Source organism: Triturus cristatus, chromosome 12 (genome assembly GCF_964204655.1).
Source record: "Triturus cristatus chromosome 12, aTriCri1.1, whole genome shotgun sequence".
NCBI classification, from domain to species: domain Eukaryota; kingdom Metazoa; phylum Chordata; class Amphibia; order Caudata; family Salamandridae; genus Triturus; species Triturus cristatus.
The window spans coordinates 125651123-125674131 of record NC_140595.1 but is presented as its reverse complement, the minus strand read 5'-3'; the positions used below and the strand labels follow the sequence as shown (position 1 = coordinate 125674131).

The following is a 23009-nucleotide window of genomic DNA, read 5'->3' as shown; positions in this document are numbered from 1 at the left end:
TCAAAGGAGACATTCATGACGCGCTGGACGTGGGCTTCAAGGATGGGGAATGATGTGGTTGAGATGTTGTGTGGGAAGGGGCCTGATGGAGAGCCAGAGTGGATGGTGCACATGAGCCAGGTGGTGTATTTGCTGCTGACGGGAGTCCAGAACCTGAGGGGGGTTTGTCCTGCGGATAATAGTGCTGTCTGCCTCTGTGTGCCAAGGCTGTCGTGTATGGCCATGAGCTTGCAGTGGTAGAAAGTTGCAAGGGATGTGATCTGCCTTGCAAGGGTGGGGTGTCTTTTGGATGGAGATCTGCTGTCAGTTCACTCACAATGCTGATGAGCTCCTTGATGTCTTGTGTTTTGGTGCCTCGGCCCTATCTGAAGGATCTCCACTTGTCCTTGCTGATGATATGGCGATGGCTGTGTGTGGCGTTTTCCAGGGCTGTAAGGTAAATGATGGTTCTTTGTGTTGCAAAGTTTGCACAAGAGTCCGGCTAGATCTGTATGAGTCCAGTAGGTCTGCCTTGTCCCAGGTGGCTTAACTGTTGTTGTGCTTCACAGGAAAGTCCGTCAATGTGGCAAGATTTTTGGATCAGTTGCTGATCCAGTGTGTGAGGTTGCAGGGTGTGGCGGTGGTGTTGGTTCGAGTATCCCACACAGCTTGTCTGTGGTGACTTACATCAAGCATCTTTGGGGGATCAGTAGTGGGGTGTGGGGCAGTGTGTTGCTTTGTCGGAGACGTGGCTGGAAATGTTGATGGACCAATGATGGATGGTGGTGTGGTTCTCCTCCAGCAAGAAGTTACTGGCCCCCAGCCACATGTAGCCTGTGGAGGTGAGGGCGTGCGTGCAGATGTACGTGTTGATGGCTTAGCAGAATTGTGGATGTAGGCCTGGAGATCTGTAGATGACTGTTACTCTGAGGGTTGCCAGGGGGTTGGTGCAAAACCGGATTTGTGACTCTGAGGGTGTACTTGGGAATAAATTGCAATTCATCCTCCAGGATTGTTGGTGCCGTCCCTGCGGGTGATCTTGTATCCGTCTGAGATGGCAATGAAGAAGTTGTGTGCTGAGGATGCTTTTGTCCAGGTTACTGTCATGAAGGTGATGTGTGGGGCTGTTGTGTTGAGGAGGTAACAGAGTCCAATGGCGTGCTGGTGGACGGAGCGGGTGTGGAGTAGGAGGCACATGACCTGGTTGTTCTGACAGGGTCTGGTAGGCGGGGCAGCGCTGTGTAGGCAGTTGGAGTTGCACTCTCAGCATGCGAAGGTGTTGTGTGTGCGCTTAGGGGTTGCCTGATAGCAGGCGGTTGATTGCCTGGAGGACATTGCTTGGAGGGTGGCTGCAGCATGAGCCTGTTGTGTGATGTGGGTCATGCAAAGACCAGAGGGTTGTGCACTGTGCACGTTGCAGGCGCAGACGGTCCTGCCTTTGGCACAGCGTTGGCACAACAGTGGCACAGACAAGCTGCTGGCTGCATTTAGAATGGGTGGAGTGGGAAGGGAGGAGCATTTTGGAGGCGTGTGGGTTGCAGAATCAGGGCACTCGGTGGGGCGGTGCCGCAGGTGAGGCAGCAGCAGGCGGAAGGGGTGAGAAACTAGGAAAAAAGTAGCACACAAAGACAAGGAGGTCAGAAAGGCACAGTGCAACAGGTGTATATAAAGGAAGGAGTGTCAGGTTACTCATGGGTCACTCCAAGAAAATGTATGAACAATCAGCAAAAATGACGGCCACAGGATCAGGCAACAAAATGCGGAGCTGCGCACAGGAGACACACCATCAGCAGGCGTTCACGTCCCGTTGTGGGGAGCAACCTGCACAAATACATACACAACCAGGTACTTCATGCACAATACATATTATTAGCCATGAAGAACTGCATGCATGTTGCCGAAGTACACATACACCCATATGCTCAATCTTTGACAATTATGCCATAGATGACGCATGCAAACTGGCAAGAGATCTGCAGAGACAGAGATGAGGCAATTTGGATTGTGCTGAACACCTTTATTCCACAAACACACACAAAGGGAAATGCATCCATATGAGCAGACTCACAGGTCAGTTGACATAACATGTGGGACATACGCTGGACCCCCCCTTCACAACACGGATGATGTAAATCCCAATGAACTGGCACACAAGTTAAGGGGATGAGCCAAACACATCCTGCTGCACACGGAGAGGCTGCAATTCCCCATAGAGCCTGTTGTTGTGAGGTCCCACACTATGTCCACCCGTAGCATCTGCAATGTTTCAGAGGCAAGGTTTACACACATTGATGCCTTCATCAGACTCCACACTCCACTACAGATGACTGACAAGAAGGATGACTATCATGTCATGGGAGTGATGCTACATGTGATATGCTCCATGGTGAGAAGACATGTATGCATGGTACCACAACATGCACAGAAGCAGTCCCCACACATTCCCAACCCGTACCACCACCAAAAAGCCTTGCTGCAATCCTTACCCAAACTGACATTTCCACATGTCCGTGCATGGAACGCTGATTCAGCACACGTTGCAATCCTCATGAGGAATACCAGGAGGACAACGATGACACGAGCAGACAACAGGCGCAAAAACCTAGGAATGACAGACACACAAGAAGTCACCTAAAAAAATTCTCGCCGCACACATGGTCATTTACGAAACATGAACAATGTTGGACACATGCAAATTTCAAAGAAAGTCTCTCCGCAAAACTGTGTGGCATGACATCATCACTGGAGTGACACATCAGAACATACATCAAAGTCACTTTGCATTCAGTCAGCTGGACACACACATTGCAACACATGCCACTCAAGGCTACAAGCTTGCACACTCATACCCAGTGACTCACCATGATGAGAAGAAGTTGCGTATGAGCTGACTCCGAATATCATCCTCATCCTCCTCATCACTAGCCTCGTGACCAAGCCCTTGATCCTCCACGGGTGGATGTTCCTGCTCATCCGGATACAGGATGAGTGGCACTGCGTTCTGAACTGCCATGTTGTGCAGCATGCAGCACACAAGGAAGATTTGGCAGACCTTCTCCGGTGCATATGGGAGGGACCCGCCTGTCTTGTCAAGGCACCGGAATCGGCTCTTCAGGAGTCCAAACGTCCTCTCAATCACTCGCCTGGTCTGTCCGTGTGCATTGTTGTAACGGTGATCTGCAGCTGTTCTTGGGTTGCGGAGAGGTGTCAGCAGCCATGGCATGTTGGGATATCCAGAGTCCCCTACATGGAAACATCATGTAAATAAGTGGGTCAGGAGATGCCGTAAGAGCCAAAGATACCACAACACACAGGACAAACAGAGTATACCCACCAACAAGACATGCTTGTTCGTTGTGCAGCCGCAGCATCATTTGTGGCACCCTGCTACACCTCATGATGTAGGCATCGTGTGCTGATCCTGGAAAACGTGCACAGACATGGGAAATCAGCATGTCAGCAAGACACACCACAAGGGCATTTATTGAGTGGTAATGTTTTCTATTGCGATAGGCTTGCTCCTGTGCCTGTGGTGGTAACAAAGCCACATGTGTCCCATCAATGAACCCAATTACATGGGGCATCCCTCCCAGGGCATAGAAATCACCCTTGACATCTGTCAACTCCTCAGGAGTTGGAAATTTGATGAATTCATCAAGGTGCTCCAACATGGCTGCCAAAACATCACGCAGGACACGGCTGAACATTGTCTGTGACATCCCACCAACATTAGCTATGGTCAATTGAAACGTACCTGTGGCAAAAAAATGTAGGGCTGCCATCACCTTCATCTTGGGGGTCAGCGCAGTAGGATACCTGTGTCGCGGTTGGAGGTGCGGTGCCAGCTTGTTTGTCAAGTCCTCAATCAACTGTCGAGTGAATCTGTAACGGCGGATGCAGGCACGTTCCCTCATGGCAGCCAAGTCTGGCATTGGTCTTGAGACAGGCGGTGCCCTGCAAGACATTGTTTGGAAGAATGAAGATTGAGAGTCAGCCAACATCAATGTCACTGAACATAGCACATGCTAAACTGCTACTACACATCAGGTAACTATGGAGTCTGGTGTGTGCAATACATCCAGGACACATATGCCAGCTTGCTGGCACTCCTACGAAAAGCCAGATACACCTGTTGATTGTCAAGTCTACATGACATGCCCTGAAATGAGCTAGGGGCCAGTCTGAGTGAACAGGCAGAGATATCACCGGAGTGACACACATCCACATAGCTGCATTGGAAGGATGTCATCTCATCCAGACAGCTGACTGCAAGGCACACACACAGGTCACATGGAATGTCAAATGTACATATCAAACACATTGCGATGAAGGGGTACACGTGACAACAGAAAAACACAGGTATTGAGACAACGCAGACATGTATGCCTGGGAAAATATGATGTCCGATGCACACAGACCCTACAGCCGTGGGAATCCACATGTGGCATGGTGTGCGTAGATGTGTGCCATGCCCATCTCCACACAGACCCATGTTGGATGCACCAACAGCAGATGCAGTTGACGGGACACTGACAGCAAGCTCATGGGAACACATGACACACACCTGACCTAGTCACAAAGGGGCACGCTGATCGTGACATGTCAGTTGATAGAGTGTCCCTGTCCCTGGCATCAGGAGACAGGTGCGGGTGTTGATGACTGTGCCATCCCACTGCTGCTGTGCATGACACATTTGTACTACAGACACACATGTGGCAAGTGGCAAGGTGATGTGTGCCACATAGTGCCCCATCACACATGACATGTGTCCACAGGTCATCACACATCAATTGTGCAACTAGATGAGATGACCTGTGCAATATCACTGGCTGCCACACCTAGGGCCTGAACATGAAAGTATGAAATGACAAGTACTTGATGGACATCCTTGTGCGACTCGTAGCCCTCCATTCTTGGCATGTGTACGCCTGTATTACCATTGTAAGCGTGTAAAACGCACCGTACACCCGCATTCAATGCGTGTGTACGCTTCGTATCATTATTGTACTGGTGCCGTACCTGTACGTGTGAAACGCACCGTACCCCCCCTTCATTGCGTGTGTACGCCTCATATCCCAAATGTACTGGTGCCGTAGGGGTACGTGTGAAACGCACCGTACAACTGGTGCCTGTAGGGGTACGTGTGAAACGCACCGTACAACTGGTGCCGTAGGGGTACGTGTGAAACGCACCGTACACCCGCAATCATTGCGTGTGTACGATTCGTTTCACTATTGTACTGGTGCCATAGGGGTACGTGTGAAACGCACCGTACAACTAGCGCCGTAGGGGTACATGTGAAACGCACCGTACACCCGCAATTATTGCGTGTGTACGCTTCGTTTCACTATTGCACTGGTGCCGTAGGGGTACGTGTGAAACGCACTGTACCTGTGTGTGGATTTCAAAATTACATAGGGGACACATAAGGGACAAGTATTAGGCCCTAAATGCATGCTGGTTGTCATGGATACAGAGTTTTCAGTTGAAATGTGTCCATCAGGTGTCCTGGAACAGTCAGTTGGCCACAAAATACAATGTTGCAAAGTGGTTGTTGACTTGACATGATGCTCAAAATTTGAACGATGCGAATGCGTGTCATTGGTGTATGTTTAAAGGGATTGGAGTAAACGTACGATAAGAATGAGTCTGACCAATCACTATGTACTCCTCAAAATGAATCCCCCTCAGCAAGACAGATATAAGGCAGCCAGAACCCATGAGAGGGTACTTGCCTGCACAACTTTCGAGTCGACCACACTGCTGTTGTCTCTGCTTCCTCTGGACCATGTCACGTACTGTGGAGAGGGCCCAGCCATTCACCCTGGAGGAGAATGAGGCGTTGCTGGCCTGCCTCCTCCCACAGTACACCAAGCTGTATGGGAGACCAGGGGAGCAGGTGAGTGCTGACTCCACTACCTTTGCCTATGCACCTGTTGTGTGACTGTCAATATTGTGTCCAGGTGGGACAGACATACAATGTTGTTTAGAGTGGGTCCCAGGGGGGGGGACATGCTGATGTCTCTCATGCAGAGCATGATGTAGTTCCTGTGTGCACTCCTTACTTGCATTGTGCTTACTGTGACTTTCACTGCATAGTGCATGACACATTCAACCTAGCAAATCCTTGGTGGCTTTTTTTCCTATTGTCCTGAGGTGATTCAGTGGTCCCCCCGGTGTGACAGGTGACTGTACCCACAGATATGTATGAGTTGAGTGGACCTGTGGTGAGAGTGTCCAAATGATGTGTACGACCTCATGGACATTAATGTGTGTGAATGTTCATGTGGGTGAGTGTCTATGTGAAGTGTTGCACCACAGCTGCATGGAGGAGGCAACAGATCTACCCATCTAATGTGACAAGTAAGCTGTGCTGTGTGTCTGACTTGCAGAGCTAGCACGACACCTGTGACACCCCACTGGCAAGTGGCACATGTGCAGAGTGAGGGTTGTATCCGCTGTTGTCTACGACAGGCAAGTGATCTGTGCCTGGGTGTGTCTGTCTAGTCTGCTGAGGGTGTGTCAGTGGAGTGGGACATGTGACTGCTTGGCACGTGCTGTCCATCAGCCTGCTGTTGCACGTGCTGCACAGTGTGTGGCATGATCAGTGAGTGTGTCGCACCCCTCATGCCACCTGTTGACTTTCAATGCCATGTAGTGCATTGGGGCTTGCACACAGGCCAATTTCTTATTGTGAATGATGCAATTCCTGTCAGCATCCTATGCCCTGTTCAACATTTCAAAGATGTTCAAATGTGTGTCTCTGGGACATGGAGCAGGTGTATTGATGTTGTGTCACTTTGTCATCCTGACAGGTAACTGCCTACGAGAAGGGGGAGATTTGGCGGGACATCATCAGGGCCGTGAGATATGCGGGGGATCGTAGTCGGCAACTGCCACAGGTCCGCAAAAGGTGGCAGGACATCCGGTGCTGGACCCGGCGGATCGCCTGGGTCCAGCTGGGGATCGACACTCCTCGCCCCCATGGCGGGTGCCGACGCCTGACCCCCCACATGACCCGTGTCCTGGCGGTGGTCTTCCCTGACCTCGATAGGCAGTTACAGGAGAGACTGCAGCAAGGAGGGGGTAGATACATGGCTGTTTGTTGTGTTATGTGTCACCAGCTTTTGGAAGTGCTCTGTAGCCTGGATACACTCCCAGAGTTTATATGTGCAGTGCATTTTCTGTTCCCCAATGTCACCTGGTGCTCTTTTTCATCCCTTCCCCTCCTTGACATGTGTCCCCTGGTCTGTGTGTAATCACATTTGCACATGGTCATCTAGGGTGCCAGTAAATCTAAGTGCACATTGCTTTCTGCATCATGTGGGAGGGTGGTCTGTGACTTGTGTTGGTGCCTTGCCTGTGCCATGACCTGTTCACTATGTTGGGGGTCCATATTTGTTGGCACTGTTGATGATTCTCAACATAGGAGTGTGAGGTTTCACCTGAACACCCTTGCACCATGCATGACCAATGTTGTGGCCTCAGACATGATGTGCATGAGTGGGAGATTTGCATAGTGCCATGACGGTTGCTCATGGTACAGTCAGCTCATGCCAGGAACACGGAGCAGTGGGCCCACTACAGTCCCCTGAGACACCCTGGCCTCCTAATCATGTGTGTCATCCAACACTGTGCACATTCTCTGTGGGTTCAGCATAGGTCTGCCTCTGTGGCATTGATCCCTGGCCTAGTTTGTATTTTTCAAATGTGTGCTACATGTGTCCACTGGACAGGGATACACCATTTTGCTTGTGCATACTCACACTGGGCAGTGCCTGTGTGGCTATTCACAACAATCTGTTGATGGTTGTTTGTCACAAATATGTATTGCCAGCCCCAGGAGGTGATGTTGTGTAAATGTAGCAATTTTTGCTGCACAGTTTTTGTAACCCTGAATAAGAGGTGTCACTTCTTGATCGGTATCAATCACATTGACTCAGGTATGGGTGGTTGTGCGGGAGAGGTCTACATGGGCAACCCTGATTTTTCCTTGCCAGGTCTGACCTGTGTGTGAGAACTAGCTGTACAAAGAATCACCGTGCAGTGCCCCTGTGATGCTGGCCAGTGCTTAATGTTTGTGCTTTGCAGCCTGTGTCAGTTTTTTCAAAACATGATTCCTGCTCATACATTTTTGGCACCTGTGTGTGGTTCAGATGCAACGCAGTTTGGACTTTGTGTGCTGACAGCTGTGTGGACATTCTGGCTTGCCATGAGGGTGTCTCCACAGTACAGCTATGCTTTTTTACAACCCAATTGCAGGCCCAGTAGCTTATGCATTGTCCTGGGTGTGGACATGTGTGCCACTCCAGATGACAGGCAGTAGGTCATATGTGTAGCCAACTGTGTAATCAGGTGACGGATGGCCATGTGACAACTGACATCATTCAAGTTGTTACTCTAAAAAAATTGTACCTTGGCATTCACAGCACTTGTCAACAGTTCTTCATGTTTTAAATGTGGTAATTTGATGATTTGTGTTAAGAACACTGATGTGCCTGCATGAAAGATGTCTCCCAAGGAAGTGCACACCAAACGACATTTCCACTTTCATGGAACACGCTGGCACCTTTTCAAAGAAGCCACTGTTAGAACTAAATAGTGTTGCAGATTCTCCATATACATGTTCCCACAGTGGTCTTGATTTTGTGAGACTCCTTTGTTGTTGGTGATACAAACTAACGAGTCTCAAGACATCAAGACCTCCGTGGGCCCATGTATATGTACTTTCTGCAACACCATTTATTTCTAACAGTGGCTTCTTAGAAAAGGTGCCAGCTTCTTCAATGACAGTGTAAATGTAGTTTTGTGTGCACTGCCTTGTGAGACATATTTCATGCAGACACATGAGTGTTCTTTTCACTAAATGGCGAATTGGCACATTCAAAACATGTCGATTGTGTAAAGTATTGTGAGTCCCAAGGTACCAACATTTTTTCGTTTTGTGTTCCAAAGTACTTACAGGTCTCTGAATGTGGTGACACCTTGAGTATTGAGGTGTGTTAGTTTACCTTGGGTGCACCACTACTGTTTCTTTCAGGGTAAACAAGAGGTGGCATGACTTCATTGTATTGCTGTGCTCACCGGTTCACAGACACTAGGTTCTCAGTGTATTTCTCATTCAAGTTGTGGCCTGGTGTGTTATTTTTTTCCTTGTGTCCAAGTGGCATAGTGGGTCTACAAACTGGGCAGTACAGGGCTTACATATGTGCGGAGTAATCTAGCTATTACTCATGATGCATTGCCTGGTATGCACTGTGACCAATTGTTTTTGTGCTCATGTGTCAGATGTATACAGGTGACTGATGCATTTCGGTTTCTTCTCCTTGCCCACAGCATCATCATCCGCAACAGAGGGAGACACCTGCACCGACCTGGAGGAGGGACCCAGCGACAGTGCCACCAGTGCTGTAGAGTCAGAAGGAGCCAGTGGCACGGAGGGCGAGGGGAGTCAGTCCGAGGACCTGTCTGGAGGCGATACCAGCTACGACGCCGACGGGTCCGACGCTGACCTCCTCAAGGAGGCGGAGGCTGCAACACCACCTGGCAGCATCCCCACGTCTGTCCCTGCCTCCTCCGTTACCATCTCCGCCCTCCCAGTTGCTCCCGCCCCTTCTGTCCGTGCAGAGGCCCAACATGTCTCCTTCTGCCCAGGCACCGCACCCCCTGCCCCAGTCACCCCTGCTGCCCTCAGTAAAGAGTCTGTGGACATACTGCGGCAGTTGCAGGTTGGGCAGGCATCGGTGCTGAATGTCCTCCATGGACACACTAAACTGCTCACACAGATGGTGTCGTTCATGGAGGGCATGTCAGCAACGATGTCTGACCAATGCAGGATTCTGCGGTCCATGGACTCTTCCCTGACGGCAGCGGTTACTCTCCTGCAGTGCTCCGTCCCCCCCTACCCCAGACCCATCCACACTTCCCTCTCCCATGCCTGTCCAACGCACACCCAGACAGTCACGGGCACGCACCCCACCAGACACAGCCAGTACACCCCCAAGCAAGGCAAAGCGCACACCTCCTGGCACGCACACTCAGGGGGATATTGGCACACCCACGGGGTCTGGGGACAGACGACAGACGACATACACGCAGCCACAGTCGCAGTCCGCAGTCCTCACAACCCTGTCAATCCAAAACCACTCCCCTTGGCTCCCCTGCCAAACGCTCACCCAAGCAGCTCTTCATGGGTGAACTGGACCTCGCCCCCACTGAGCCACCACCCCACAAGCGGGCGAGGAAGTCCCCGGGCACAGGAGTTGAGTCCCCCACCATGTCGACCCCCTCCCCCAAGAGCGCTGCACCCCATCCCTCACCCACTACACCCTCCGTTGACCCTGGGGAATCCTCAGGTGCAGGGGTTAGGCTGGACATCCTAGCAGCAGTGTGCAGCGTCAAGCTCGCCTCCACCTTTGGTGCTGCCCCACCCCCTGTGGTGGAGATGTCCACCCCTGCACCCACCACACCTACCCTTCCCCCTCCTGTCCCTGCGGTGCCTGGTACTGCCACAGATGATGCCCCCCCCCGGTCAACAAACCTTGAAGTTCCTTTGTGCAGGCAAGCTAGGGGTAGACGCGGTCCTCTACGTCCCCCCTTGGACTTGAAATATGGACTGGCCATTTGCCTCTGTACATAGTCTATTTTTTTTTTTTTTGGGTGCTGAACAATGCCTTTTGTTTTACTTTCAACACTATTGCTTTTCAGGTACTTGATGTTGGTGATGAGGCTCCTGGAGTTGGTGTTCTGGTAATGTGTTAGGGTTCTGAGAAATGTTTTTGTATGATGGTCATGAGGTGGACCATGGTATCTGTGTGCCATCACAATGTGTCTGCAAAGAATCATTGGTAGTGTGTGTTCATTTTGTTTTGAGACATTGTCCCAAGGAGTGTTCCTTCCTCTGTGGCACCTGACATCTTCCCTGCAAACAGTTGCACTATTCTTGTGCTGACCTGTGTCAACATTTCCTTTGTTGGTGACGGATCCCTTCAACAATGGCCATGCCTGCCCACCGATGTCTCCTGCTGAATCGTCTATGCCATCCTTGCTTGTCACTGTACTTGTGTTTTGAAAATGTAGCAATGCCTTCAGGGACAAATTCCCCCTTTTCAGCACTATGCATGTGTGTAATCACGGCCTACCACACAAATGGTACTTGTTATTCAGGGTATTTGGGCACCTGACTCACAATTGTGGGCATTCTATCTAAGGGAATTCCACCCTATTCCTTCCATGAGAGACAACATCTTGGTGGCTGGACCAGCACCTGGACATTCCTATCACTCCTGGGATGTGCGTGACACTGTGTGTTCTCTTTGGCTATCTTAGTTTTGTAGGCAGTTCCATGACTATACAGTTTTGTGGCATGATATCAGGGTGTGTATTGTGCTGCATCCGCCATGGGGGGGTGTGCATGTGTTATATGTCCTCACACCCACATGTGGTGCATCATGCAGTGTGTGAAAGACATCCATCCTCTTGGGAGTGGGACACTGCTGTCAGTGATGTGTTGTTATAGCACTATCATCATAGTCCAAAGTTAGGGATGCGTCCATACCACCATGTAGGTGTGGTCATCAAATAATGATGTACACCCCCCCCATATCTCTGTCCACTGCTGGGAGTCCTCTGCACCCACCCCTCATATTGCAGGCCACTGCTGGTAGTCATATGCACCCAGCCCCATATCTCTGTACACTGCTGGGAGTCCTCTGCACCCACCCCCATGTCTCTGTCCACTGCTGGGAGTCCTCTGCACCCACCCCTCATGTTGCAGGCCACTGCTGGGAGTCCTCTGCACCCACCCCCATATCTCTGTCCACTGCTGGGAGTCCTCTGCACCCACCCCCATATCTCTGTCCACTGCTGGGAGTCCTCTGCACCCACCCCTCATGTTGCAGGCCACCGCTGGTAGTCATATGCACCCACCCCATATCTCTGTCCACTGCTGGAAGTCCTCTGCACCCACCCCCATATCTCTGTCCACTGCTGGGAGTCCTCTGCACCCACCCCTCATATCTCTCTCCACTGCTGGTAGTCATATGCACCCACCCCCATATCTCTGTCCACTGCTGGGAGTCCTCTGCACCCACCCCTCATATTGCAGGCCACTGCTGGGAGTCCGCTGCACCTACCCCCATATCGCTAAACACTGCTGAGAGTCCTCTGCACCCACCCCTCATGTTGCAGGCCACTGCTGGTAGTCATATGCACCCACCCCCATATCTCTGTCCACTGCTGGGAGTCCTCTGCACCCACCCCCATGTCTCTGTCCACTGCTGGGAGTCCTCTGCAACCACCCCCATGTCTCTGTCCACTGCTGGGAGTCCTCTGCACCCACCCCCATGTCTCTGCCCACTGCTGGGAGTCCTCTGCACCCACCCCCATGTCTCTGTCCACTGCTGGGAGTCCTCTGCACCCACCCCTCATATTGCAGGCCACTGCTGGTAGTCATATGCACCCACCCCCATATCTCTGTCCACTGCTGGGAGTCCTCTGCACCCACCCCCATGTCTGTGTCCACTGCTGGGAGTCCTCTGCACCCACCCCTCATATTGCAGGCCACTGCTGGTAGTCATATGCACTCACCCCCATATCTCTGTCCACTGCTGGAAGTCCTCTGCACCCACCCCCATGTCTCTGTCCACTGCTGGGAGTCCTCTGCACCCACCCCCATGTCTCTCTCCACTGCTGGGAGTCCTCTGCAACCACCCCTCGTATTGCAGGCCACTTCTGGGAGTCCTCTGCACCCCCCCATGTCTCTGTCCACTGCTGGGAGTCCTCTGCACCCACCCCCATGTCTCTGTCCACTGCTGGGAGTCCTCTGCAACCACCCCCATGTCTCTGTCCACTGCTGCGAGTCCTCTGCACCCACCCCTCATCTTGCAGGCCACTGCTGGTAGTCATATGCACCCACCCCATGTCTCTGTCCACTGCTGGGAGTCCTCTGCACCCACCCCTCATATTGCAGGCCACTGCTGGTAGTCATATGCACCCACCCCCATATCTCTGTCCACTGCTGGAGTCCTCTGCACCCACCCCCATGTCTCTGTCCACTGCTGGGAGTCCTCTGCACCCACCCCTCATATTGCAGCCCACTGCTGGTAGTCATATGCACCCACCCCCATGTCTCTGTCCACTGCTGGTATTCATCTGCACCCACCCCTATATGTGTGGCCACTGCTGGTATTGATCTACAGCCACCCCCATATGGCTGGCCACTGCTGGGAATCCTCTGCACCCACCCACCCACCCCCTTGGAGCAGTACACTGCCGGCCTGGACCTACGCACACACCAATATGAAGGTAACATGCAGGGCCAGTCCGTAAGCCCACATTCCTGGCGTGTGTACGCCTCGTATCCCAAATGTACTGGTGCCGTAGGAGTACGTGTGAAACGCACCGTACCCATGCATTCATTGCGTGTGTACGGTCCGTATCACTGTTCTACTGGTGCTGTAGGGGTACGTGTGAAACGCACCGTACCCACGCATTCATTGCGTGTGTATGGTCCATATCACTGTTCTACTGGTGCCATAGTAGTACATGTGCAACGTACCGTACCCACCCATTCATTGCGTGTGTACGGTCCGTATCACTGTTCTACTGGTGCCGTAGGAGTACGTGTGAAACACACCGTACCCACGCATTCATTGCGTGTGTACGGTCCGTATCACTGTTCTACTGGTGCCGTAGGGGTATGTGTGAAACGCACCGTACCCACGCATTCATTGCGTGTGTACGTTCCGTATCACTGTTCTACTGGTGCCATAGGAGTACGTGTGCAACGCACCGTACCCACGCATTCATTGCATGTGTACTGTCCGTATCACTGTTCTACTGGTGCCATAGGGGTACATGTGAAACGCACCGTACCCATGCATTCATTGCGTGTGTACGGTCCGTATCACTGTTCTACTGGTGCCATAGGAGTACGTGTGCAACGCACCATACCCACGCATTCATTGCGTGTGTACGGTCCATATCACTGTTCTACTGGTGCCGTAGGGGTACGTGTGAAACGCACCGTACCCACGCATTCATTGCGTGTGTACGGTCCATATCACTATTCTAATGGTGCTGTAGGGGTACGTGTGCTCACTCTTCTAATGGTGCCGTAGGGGTACGTGTGCAACGCACTGTACACGTCCACTTCCATTGTTGCGGTACACAGGGGCTGCTGGACACGCCCCCCCCAAGTGACCAGACCCTGGTGGTAATGTATGGGCTTCATATTATAGGTTTGGCTTTGGGTATGGGGTATGTTTCCTGCCCCTCACCCCCACCCTGGCCCCTGGGTGTTGTTCTCACCTTCTGCGGCGTGTACGTCGGGTCTGGTGCACCAGGTCGTAGGCTAATAGGACCGGGATGACACGTATGATGGGGTTCATGGCGTGTACGTCGCGTACCGAGGCTGCATTGCGTAGCGGTTCGCGGAGGACTCTGCTTTTCCGGCTGTGTTTGGCTCCCGTAAGAAAAGAGCCGTACAGAGTGCAGTAGGGACGAATCGTACTTGCTGGGCCGGAGACCGCTGCTTAAATACGTCCGGACGTCGCGTACAAGCTGTTCCGGATCAGAATCATTGTTTTTTTTACCCGTATGGTCTTTTATACGATTCGTACGGAAAAAGGCTTTCGGTACGAATCGTACTTCCTAGGTTGTAAGAAAAGTTTACCGGGTACGAGTCGTACAGAGAAAACGCTCCGTACAGCGATTCGTACTGCCTTTTTCCAGGATCGGAATGGGACCCAATATTGGGTAACAGTCGGCTGTGCCTACACAAATAATCTGTACCAACTGCCCCTCACTTTGTACATCCCTGAACCACAGCACCCAGCGCTCACCCAAAGCACAGCACCCAGTGCTCACATGAAGCATGGCATCCAGCGCTCACCCAAAGCACAGCACCCAGTGCTCACGTGCATCACAGGACTCAGTGCTCTCATGAGGCACATCAAACTGTGTTTCAAAGAGAAACATCAACTAGTGCTCTGCTTGAGGGCATCATTAGTGCATCTCCTATACACATCACTTTCTGCTGTTCTGTCGTACATTGCACTGTGCCTCCAAGCTCAAATCAGGCTGGGCCTTGCTGAGTTTCATCACTGTGTGCCTCCTTTTGCACAGCATTATAGAGGACTCTTGGTTTATGTGCAGTAACACCTGTATGCTTGTTAAACTTTGCACTTGGATGCATGTATTTCTGTTGGACCCTATGAAAATGTAATCTGAAGATGTGTTTGTGTGCACTTGTGTTATTATATTGTGTGCTTCTACATGAATGCGTAAAAGAAAAAACATAACTATTGGCTTTGACATTACTAGTTATAAGAAATCTTTCTGAGTGGATATTGGACTTATTGACCGTTACTATTACGTCATTCTGTTTTTGTGTTCCAAACCTACTTTCACCACTTTGGGCCTGATTCTGATGCAGTTAGGAAGGCCTCCTAACGGCATTTGCTCCTTCCAAATCGGATCGGGAGCGTGTCTTCCCAACCGAGGGCCCAATTATGATGCAGTTAGGAACATATGCTCCCATTGAAGTCAATGGGAGTCCAACCAAATCGTATCTGGAAGCATCCGGATGCATCGTACTCCGCCGGTCGGACTCTCCCGATCCGAGTGGGTCGGAAACCATTTCCAAACCGATTCGGTCGGGAAGCTTTTCCAACCCGCATCAAAATCGGGTCCTTTGTGTGAATTTTAAAAAACAAATCTTGTAGAAGTCATATTTACTTGACTCATCTTACCTGTGTGCCTTCTGTTTGTGCCCCAGTTGCCACAGACTGGCTCTGACAGGTTCCTGAAATAGAAAAACAATTTTGCTCCTAACAGGTTTTTTTACTGTGTCATGAGACAATTTATGTGTTTTCAATGTTGATGAGATATGCACATTGGTGGCAACATTAACCATCAAGTTATTGTTCATTGAGTCTGTTATAACTTGCATTTTTCCTGGTTTTCTTTATAGCATATCAAAATGAAATTGAATAGAGAATAACACAGTTCTCCATGGGCTGTGTGTAAAAATGTTGACCATGAAAATTTCATTTGACCAAAATATGGTTGTTAAAATATCAACAAAATGTCTATTTTATACGCATCTAATTTAAAGGGCTAAAACAGTGACTTCCAAAATATTGTGGTCCAAAAATGACGTTGTATGGGTAAGTATATTTATTTTATTGCAATTAACATTATTGTAATTTAAAGTTACGTTGATTTATATGTTTAGAAAGTAACATATTTAATGTGTGTGTATGTGTGTATAGATATATATATATAAAAATATATATAAATACATATATTTGGCACGTCCCTCCATGATGCCACAGATGGCAAGTGGCCACCTGCGGGAGGGGCGTGTGGTGTTGGGTGTGGCCCCCGGCTTTGTAAATCCACAATTCTCCAACCAAGAGAATAAACGTGCACTCAAAATAGTTTGATTTGCTTTATTGGATGAAATCCAGCCCCAGCTACGTGTTTCAGACTACAGCCTTGCTCTAGCACTGAGTGGCTGTGCTGTGCTACCAATACCCTGTGCATGAACAAGACTGTAGTGCCGAAACGCGTCTATACATATTAATATCAATTTATTAACTTTAAGATAGTCATGCATGTAACTTTACGAATAGTTTATCAAGAGATATAAAAAGCACATTTTCAATTTATATTAATGAATAAACTACAATATAAATCAATATAATTATTAATATTTTTTTATAAATAATATAGAACATATTTTACATTTACTAAACCATTTGGAATAATTTTTGTCAATTATAAACACAAATCTTTTTATTTTTTTTAAACAAAAAAAATAATAATAATTCAAAAACAAAACACCATGGAAAAAATAATTGAAAGATATCAAATAATTTTCAAAAGATGTACTTTAAATTAAAAATAACTTTAAAAACTCCAGGATGAAATAACATTTATCGCTCCCAATTCTGATCCAAAATCATTAATAAATAAACACGTAAAATAACTCAAATACAATATTCTAACTACAATCTCACTTGCATTGGGGAAATTGCATAAAACACAAATGCCTGCATTTTGTGGTGGCGGGGGACAGATTTACTGTTCTAATTTCAGTCTAACAATAATTGCAATAGGTATGAGGGATTGTCACTTTTACTATGATAACACAAGTCTAACAAACATGGACTAGAAACATACCTTCGGGGGTAGCTGTACTATTCTAAATACAGGAAAACAATCGTTGAGGAAAGTGAATTAATTTGGGTGGGACACATTTACTGATGTAAATTCAATCAGAATATTATTGGAGAAAGTGCATACATTGGTGGGGTCATGTTTAATATTGTAACTCCAGACAAAAAAACATTTGGGAAAGTGTATACTTGCAGGTGGTCAGATTTACAATTCTATCTCCAGTCAAATAAGCGCTGGTAATAGTGTAACATTTGGCGGTCAGATTAACTACCAATCTAGCTTCAGTCTATCAAACATTTGGGAAAATGCATACATTGTGGCGGGGAGAGGTCCAAGTTACTGTTCTAAATCAAATCTAGTAAACATTGGGGAAAATGAATACACCAGAGTGGGAGAATTGACTTACAACTATATCTCCAATCTGACAAACACTGAAGAAAGTGCATACGAAGGAGACCTTCAGATATACTAATTTAGTTAACAAACATTAGAGTAAGTGTATGTTCGGGAGGGTGTCAAATTTACTATTCTGACTCTAAGTCCAATGACAGTTTAGGAAAGTGGGTACTTTTAGTGTAAGAAGGGGTGAGATTTACTACTCTAACACCAGTCTAACAAACATTTGGGATAGTGCACATATTGTGGTGTCAGATTCACCAGACTCAAATAATAACAGTACATGTAAAATATTTTTTCATAAGTTTAAATAAAAGCTTACATTTATATTTAAAACAATTATTAAAATAACTAACAAACATATTTGAATTGTGAAAACACTTTCCAAATTATTAAATACATCATTTTTTAAATGAACACTATCCCTCAAAGGTCCCGAAAACACACACTTGTAAAAGAAAGGTGATAAAGTCTCATATGATAATGTAAAAATAAAATACAAATATAAAGTTTCACATATTTCAATTTGAATGAATTCTATTTTAATAATATGTTTATATTATACATGATATAATTATTAAATATTATAATATAGTAATCAAATATTTTAAAACATTTTCCACAAATGTACTAAATATACCAAAAATGTAATTAAATGAAAAAACTGTGATAAATTTAAGAATTATTTTTAAATGAAATATAATTCAATACGTTAAAAATATCAACATAAAACATAAAAACATTTTCAGTTAAAAATTAACATAATTAGTAGATTAATCCTTTCACATAAAATGAAAGGCATTTTAAATTAAAAGACTATCAACCTAATCCTCAAATAAACCCCACATTCCAAAATAACAACATATTTCAAAATTAGGAATTATATGAAGAAACTAAAAAAATGGTCAGACATTAAAATGTGACAGTAATTATTATATACTTTATAATAACACTACACACCCAAACCTTAATACATCCCACAGCCCTTAAAATAATAAAATAATTTTCTAAAAGCATTACATCCCACAGCCCTGAAAATAAAAAGATAATTGTCTAAAAGCTTATAAACACTTTTATAATGTGATATTAATCAAAAGGTAATGTCCATTTAATACCAATTTACTATGTTTTATTTAAAAGATTTCCTACTAAATCAACCCATAAACTCCATTTCCTGCAATTAAAATGTATTATATAATTAAAATATGCATTAAACATGTAAATAAATAAGTGAATTAATAATTAACATTTTAATCAATAACCATAAAGTAATAGACAATTAAAAATAAATTCTCTCAAATCACGAAAAAACTCATGAAACCAAAAAATGATGATGCATTAAAATATTATTTTAATAATAATTAATATAATTTTCACATTAAAATAATTAATAAAGTAAAAGCATAAAATGCAATAAAACAGCATCACAAAATGATATTACTGGCAACAATATTTTAAAAAATAATATTATTGTAAAAAAAAAATTTAATGGTCTTCAATATTTTTGTCCACAATATTTTTGTAGTCACAGTACTTTTATCATTCATTATACTTGACAGAAGCCGTACAAAATTAAATTATAAAGGTTAGAGAAGCATAAGGTGAGGAGGCAGCAAATTAGACCATTTTTAATCCATTTGTTTTTCATTAAACTCAGGGGAAAGTCAATGGCTCTACGTGCGTTGCATAAGCCTTTTGAGGTAAAAGGCCTCAATACCCAGAAAGGGCCTCATTACTAGGTTCATTTTTATTCTGATGAGGCGAGTAACAGCTGTTATTTACACCTGCAGAAGGATGAGATCTGAGAGAACACTGCAGTTCTGTTTTAATTCACCCAGAGATTTTCACTGGTGAAAACAACCAACATTTCTGGATGAAACTCTGTAGCAAGGTGTGGAATTTCTGTAGGAATTAGCATTTCTAGGTCTGATTTCCCTGGTAACTCAGCTTTGCAATTTTGTAGTAACTGTCCCCTTAATGTTTACTGTTACCCCTGGTATTGGTAACTCCGGAGAGTGGACTTAATAGGAGGATTCCCAGGGCATTCGTAATGAGGCCTAACAAGAGTCCCCTAAGATTTCACTACTATTTAAAATCCCCAAGCAAACTGTGAATGTTTTAAATACATCAGCATAGTTTTTAAGCATAAAGTTTCTACAAATTTACGCTACAGAGGACTACTGTATTTTTTTATTCAATTTAGTTGTCAATTTCAAATCTATCTTAAAGAAGCTAGAGAAGAATATATAGTGGACGTTAAATATGCAAGGGCGATTTGTCTCAAGGTTAAGTATTGATTGTGATGATATACATAGAAAAGGAGGTACCATTTATTCAAAGATTGATCTTGGGGTTATCAATGGCTGTTTACTGCAGTGGTGTTGGTGAGGGTGGGGTCCATTACCTTTATCTGTAGTTTGGTAAAGCCTGTAGAAGGTCACTGACAAAGTCAGCAGCAAGAGGAGGATCCCAGACACCAGGGGAGCAGCGCATTGACTGACATCAGTATTGGAGAGAGCTGGGAAGGATAAAGAAATTATGTTACGTAAAATTTTCCTCAATGTGCAAATGCATGACGCAGTCACCTACGAAGTTCCTGACGGATTAGCAGGGTGATTGTTGATAGGGTTGGGCAAATTATTTTTACCCATGCGTAGTCTTGCAAAAATCCAAATTATTGGGGTTTGCTTGTTTTGCATTTTTCCTGCGTTTCTAATGTGTACTAATGTGTTTTTTTTCTTGAAAAAAAAAATGTTTTGTTGGAACTGTAAAATTAGATATGTGCAGTGGCTTCATGCTATGGGCGAGCTGTTTTTACCTCTTGGCATTAGAAACTGAACATGCAATATAATGATGTACTATATTGTCTGCCTTTGTACATGAGTTACAGTATTTACATGGACACCTACCACACATGGTACATGTAAAATACATTATTATCTAGGAAAAGAGGGGCCCCTTCTAGACCAAAGGAGTAGGGCACTATAAAGTGAATCAAAAGGGATATCCTTTGGAACAAATAATGAGCTTGCAGTAAGATCTAATATAGTGAGTAATCTTACCATGCATATCCTAGTTCAAACCCAGTTGTTTCATTCATTCATCTCAAACTAAGGAGGATTGTATTGCGTGCCAACAGGAACACAAAGAAACACAGTTATAAACTAATAAAAATCTGGTTTGATTGATACATTTATTAATTCTACACAATACATTAAAAACGCAAAATTTGTTTAGTACAGACAGTAAATAGACACGAATCAATAATAAATCACAATAAAAATGAGCAACTTAAGTTCATCGCAATCAATTAAAAACAAACAATTTTAAAAAAAACGAACAAATGAGAGTCACTAGCTAAGACAAACACAATATGTCATCAAAAGTATAACACATCTGTCAAAACCCTATGTGGGACGTAGAACCTGGTACTTTTGTGCTTAGTACTCGTTGACTGTCGTCCCGGTGAACAGATTAGTGTAACAAGATAAGCGTCGACGCGTTTCAATGGCTTGATTATATTTCCATCTTTCTCAAGACCAAATTCATGACTCTCATTTCATGTATTAAGGAGCACCCGAGAATTTAGCACAATAAAAAGTCTGTACCTTTTTTAAAAATATAGGCGGGCTACCATCGATGTAATTAGTCAGTGGTTTACACTGTAACTGTTTGGAAGAATCTTGACAGTGGTCTGCAAGGTCCTAGGAATATTCTTCCATAACATTGAACTACTTTTTCCAGTTAATGCTTTTTTCAAAAAATGCAGTGTTCTGGTTACTTAAAACTCATTTTTCGTTGTCCAATCTGCTTGTAAGGACTGTAATAATATGTGTTGGCCAACCTTGGAAAAGGGTGTGCGCGATTTAGAAGCTATTCTTTGTCCTCTTATCATGGATTTTGTGTAGCTTCTTAATAGAGTTGTCGATATATTTGGTCCCTCTTATAATTAGGGTTTGGTAGAAAACCGTCCCTGGTAGAATCGGCGTGGTACGGATGATAAGGTCTGAATTTGGTCTTGAGAAAGATGGAAATATAATCAAGCCATCGAAACGCGTCGACGCTTATCTTGTTACACTAATCTGTTCACCGGGACGACAGTCAACGAGTACTAAGCACAAAAGTACCAGGTTCTACGTCCCACATAGGGTTTTGACAGATGTGTTATACTTTTGATGACATATTGTGTTTGTCTTAGCTAGTGACTTTCATTTGTTAGTTTTTTTTTTAATTGTTTGTTTTTAATTGAATGCGATGAACTTAAGTTGCTCATTTTTATTGTGATTTATTATTGATTCGTGTCTATTTACTGTCTGTACTAAACAAATTTTGCGTTTTTAATGTATTGTGTAGAATTAATAAATGTATCAATCAAACCAGATTTTTATTAGTTTATAACTGTGTTTCTTTGTGTTCCTGTTGGCACGCAATACAATCCTCCTTAGTTTGAGATGAATGAATGAAACAACTGGGTTTGAACTAGGATATGCATGGTAAGATTACTCACTATATTAGATCTTACTGCAAGCTGATTATTTGTTCCAAAGGATATCCCTTTTGATTCACATGTAAAATACAAACATTCCACAAGATCTTTGGATATTAGGCATGGAAAACAGTTTACAATTTTGCTCAAAGCCTTCAGGTAGTGTAAACATGGCAGTGTACAGCAGCTTCAACGTTAGGATACTTTGAACTAGTTGTTCTTAACTTGTGGTCTGGGGACCCCAGGGGTTCGCAACGGCTACTCAAGAGGTCTGCATCTGCTTAGAAAATTACATTTTAACAAACTAATAAAGTATATGTAAATGAAGAAGCAAAAGGTCCAATTTTTTTTTTTTTAAATGTTAAGTAAATGGGAAGGATTTTCTAATTGGAGGTAAAAAATTAAGTTGGTGTCCTGCGCTTGATTTGTGGGAGCAGTGCAAATGCATCAAACTGAATATAGTATGGACAATGAGTGGCCTCAGTTGAATATAGAAAAGCCCCAACCGGCACAATAAAATTAAAAATATTGATTGTTTATCTTTGTGTATTAGATAAAATGTTCATCATTATTTACCTATTTGTTTAATGAATGCTTGTTTCATTTTTTTTGTCTTGTTTTGATGTTCAAATCACCCAAATTGCTTAAGCCAAGGTCACTGTCTACCAGAAATGACTCAGTGAGATCCCCAGATACCAATAATGATTCAGTGAGGATCCCTGATACCAGTAGTGGTTCAGTGGGGTTCACGGACTCCAGTAATGAGTGGGGATTCCCAGAAGTAAAAAGGTTAAGAACCACTGCTCTAAACATTCAGCATTACAAGTAAAAGCGACATTCAAAAATGACGAATAAGTGATAAATAAATCAAGTGAGCATCAAGTTGTGAGTGTGTGGTTGACCTATGGGCATGGGCCCTAAGTTATTGAGAAGGTCGCCTAGTTTAGCAACAGAATCTGGGAGA

General features: G+C 45.5%; 1 protein-coding gene across 1 annotated transcript in view; it reads right to left on the bottom strand.

The window, feature by feature from the left end:
- LOC146772859 (uncharacterized) overlaps nucleotides 1-23009 on the bottom strand; it is a 94520-nt gene that overhangs the window by 6928 nt on the left and 64583 nt on the right. Inside the window, exons 5-6 of the mRNA XM_085637037.1 lie at nucleotides 19964-20077; nucleotides 15732-15784 (exon numbers count right to left, since the gene is read on the bottom strand). Of these exons, the coding sequence (XP_085493163.1) occupies nucleotides 15732-15784; nucleotides 19964-20077 (167 nt within the window). The remainder of the gene's footprint in view (nucleotides 1-15731; nucleotides 15785-19963; nucleotides 20078-23009) is intronic.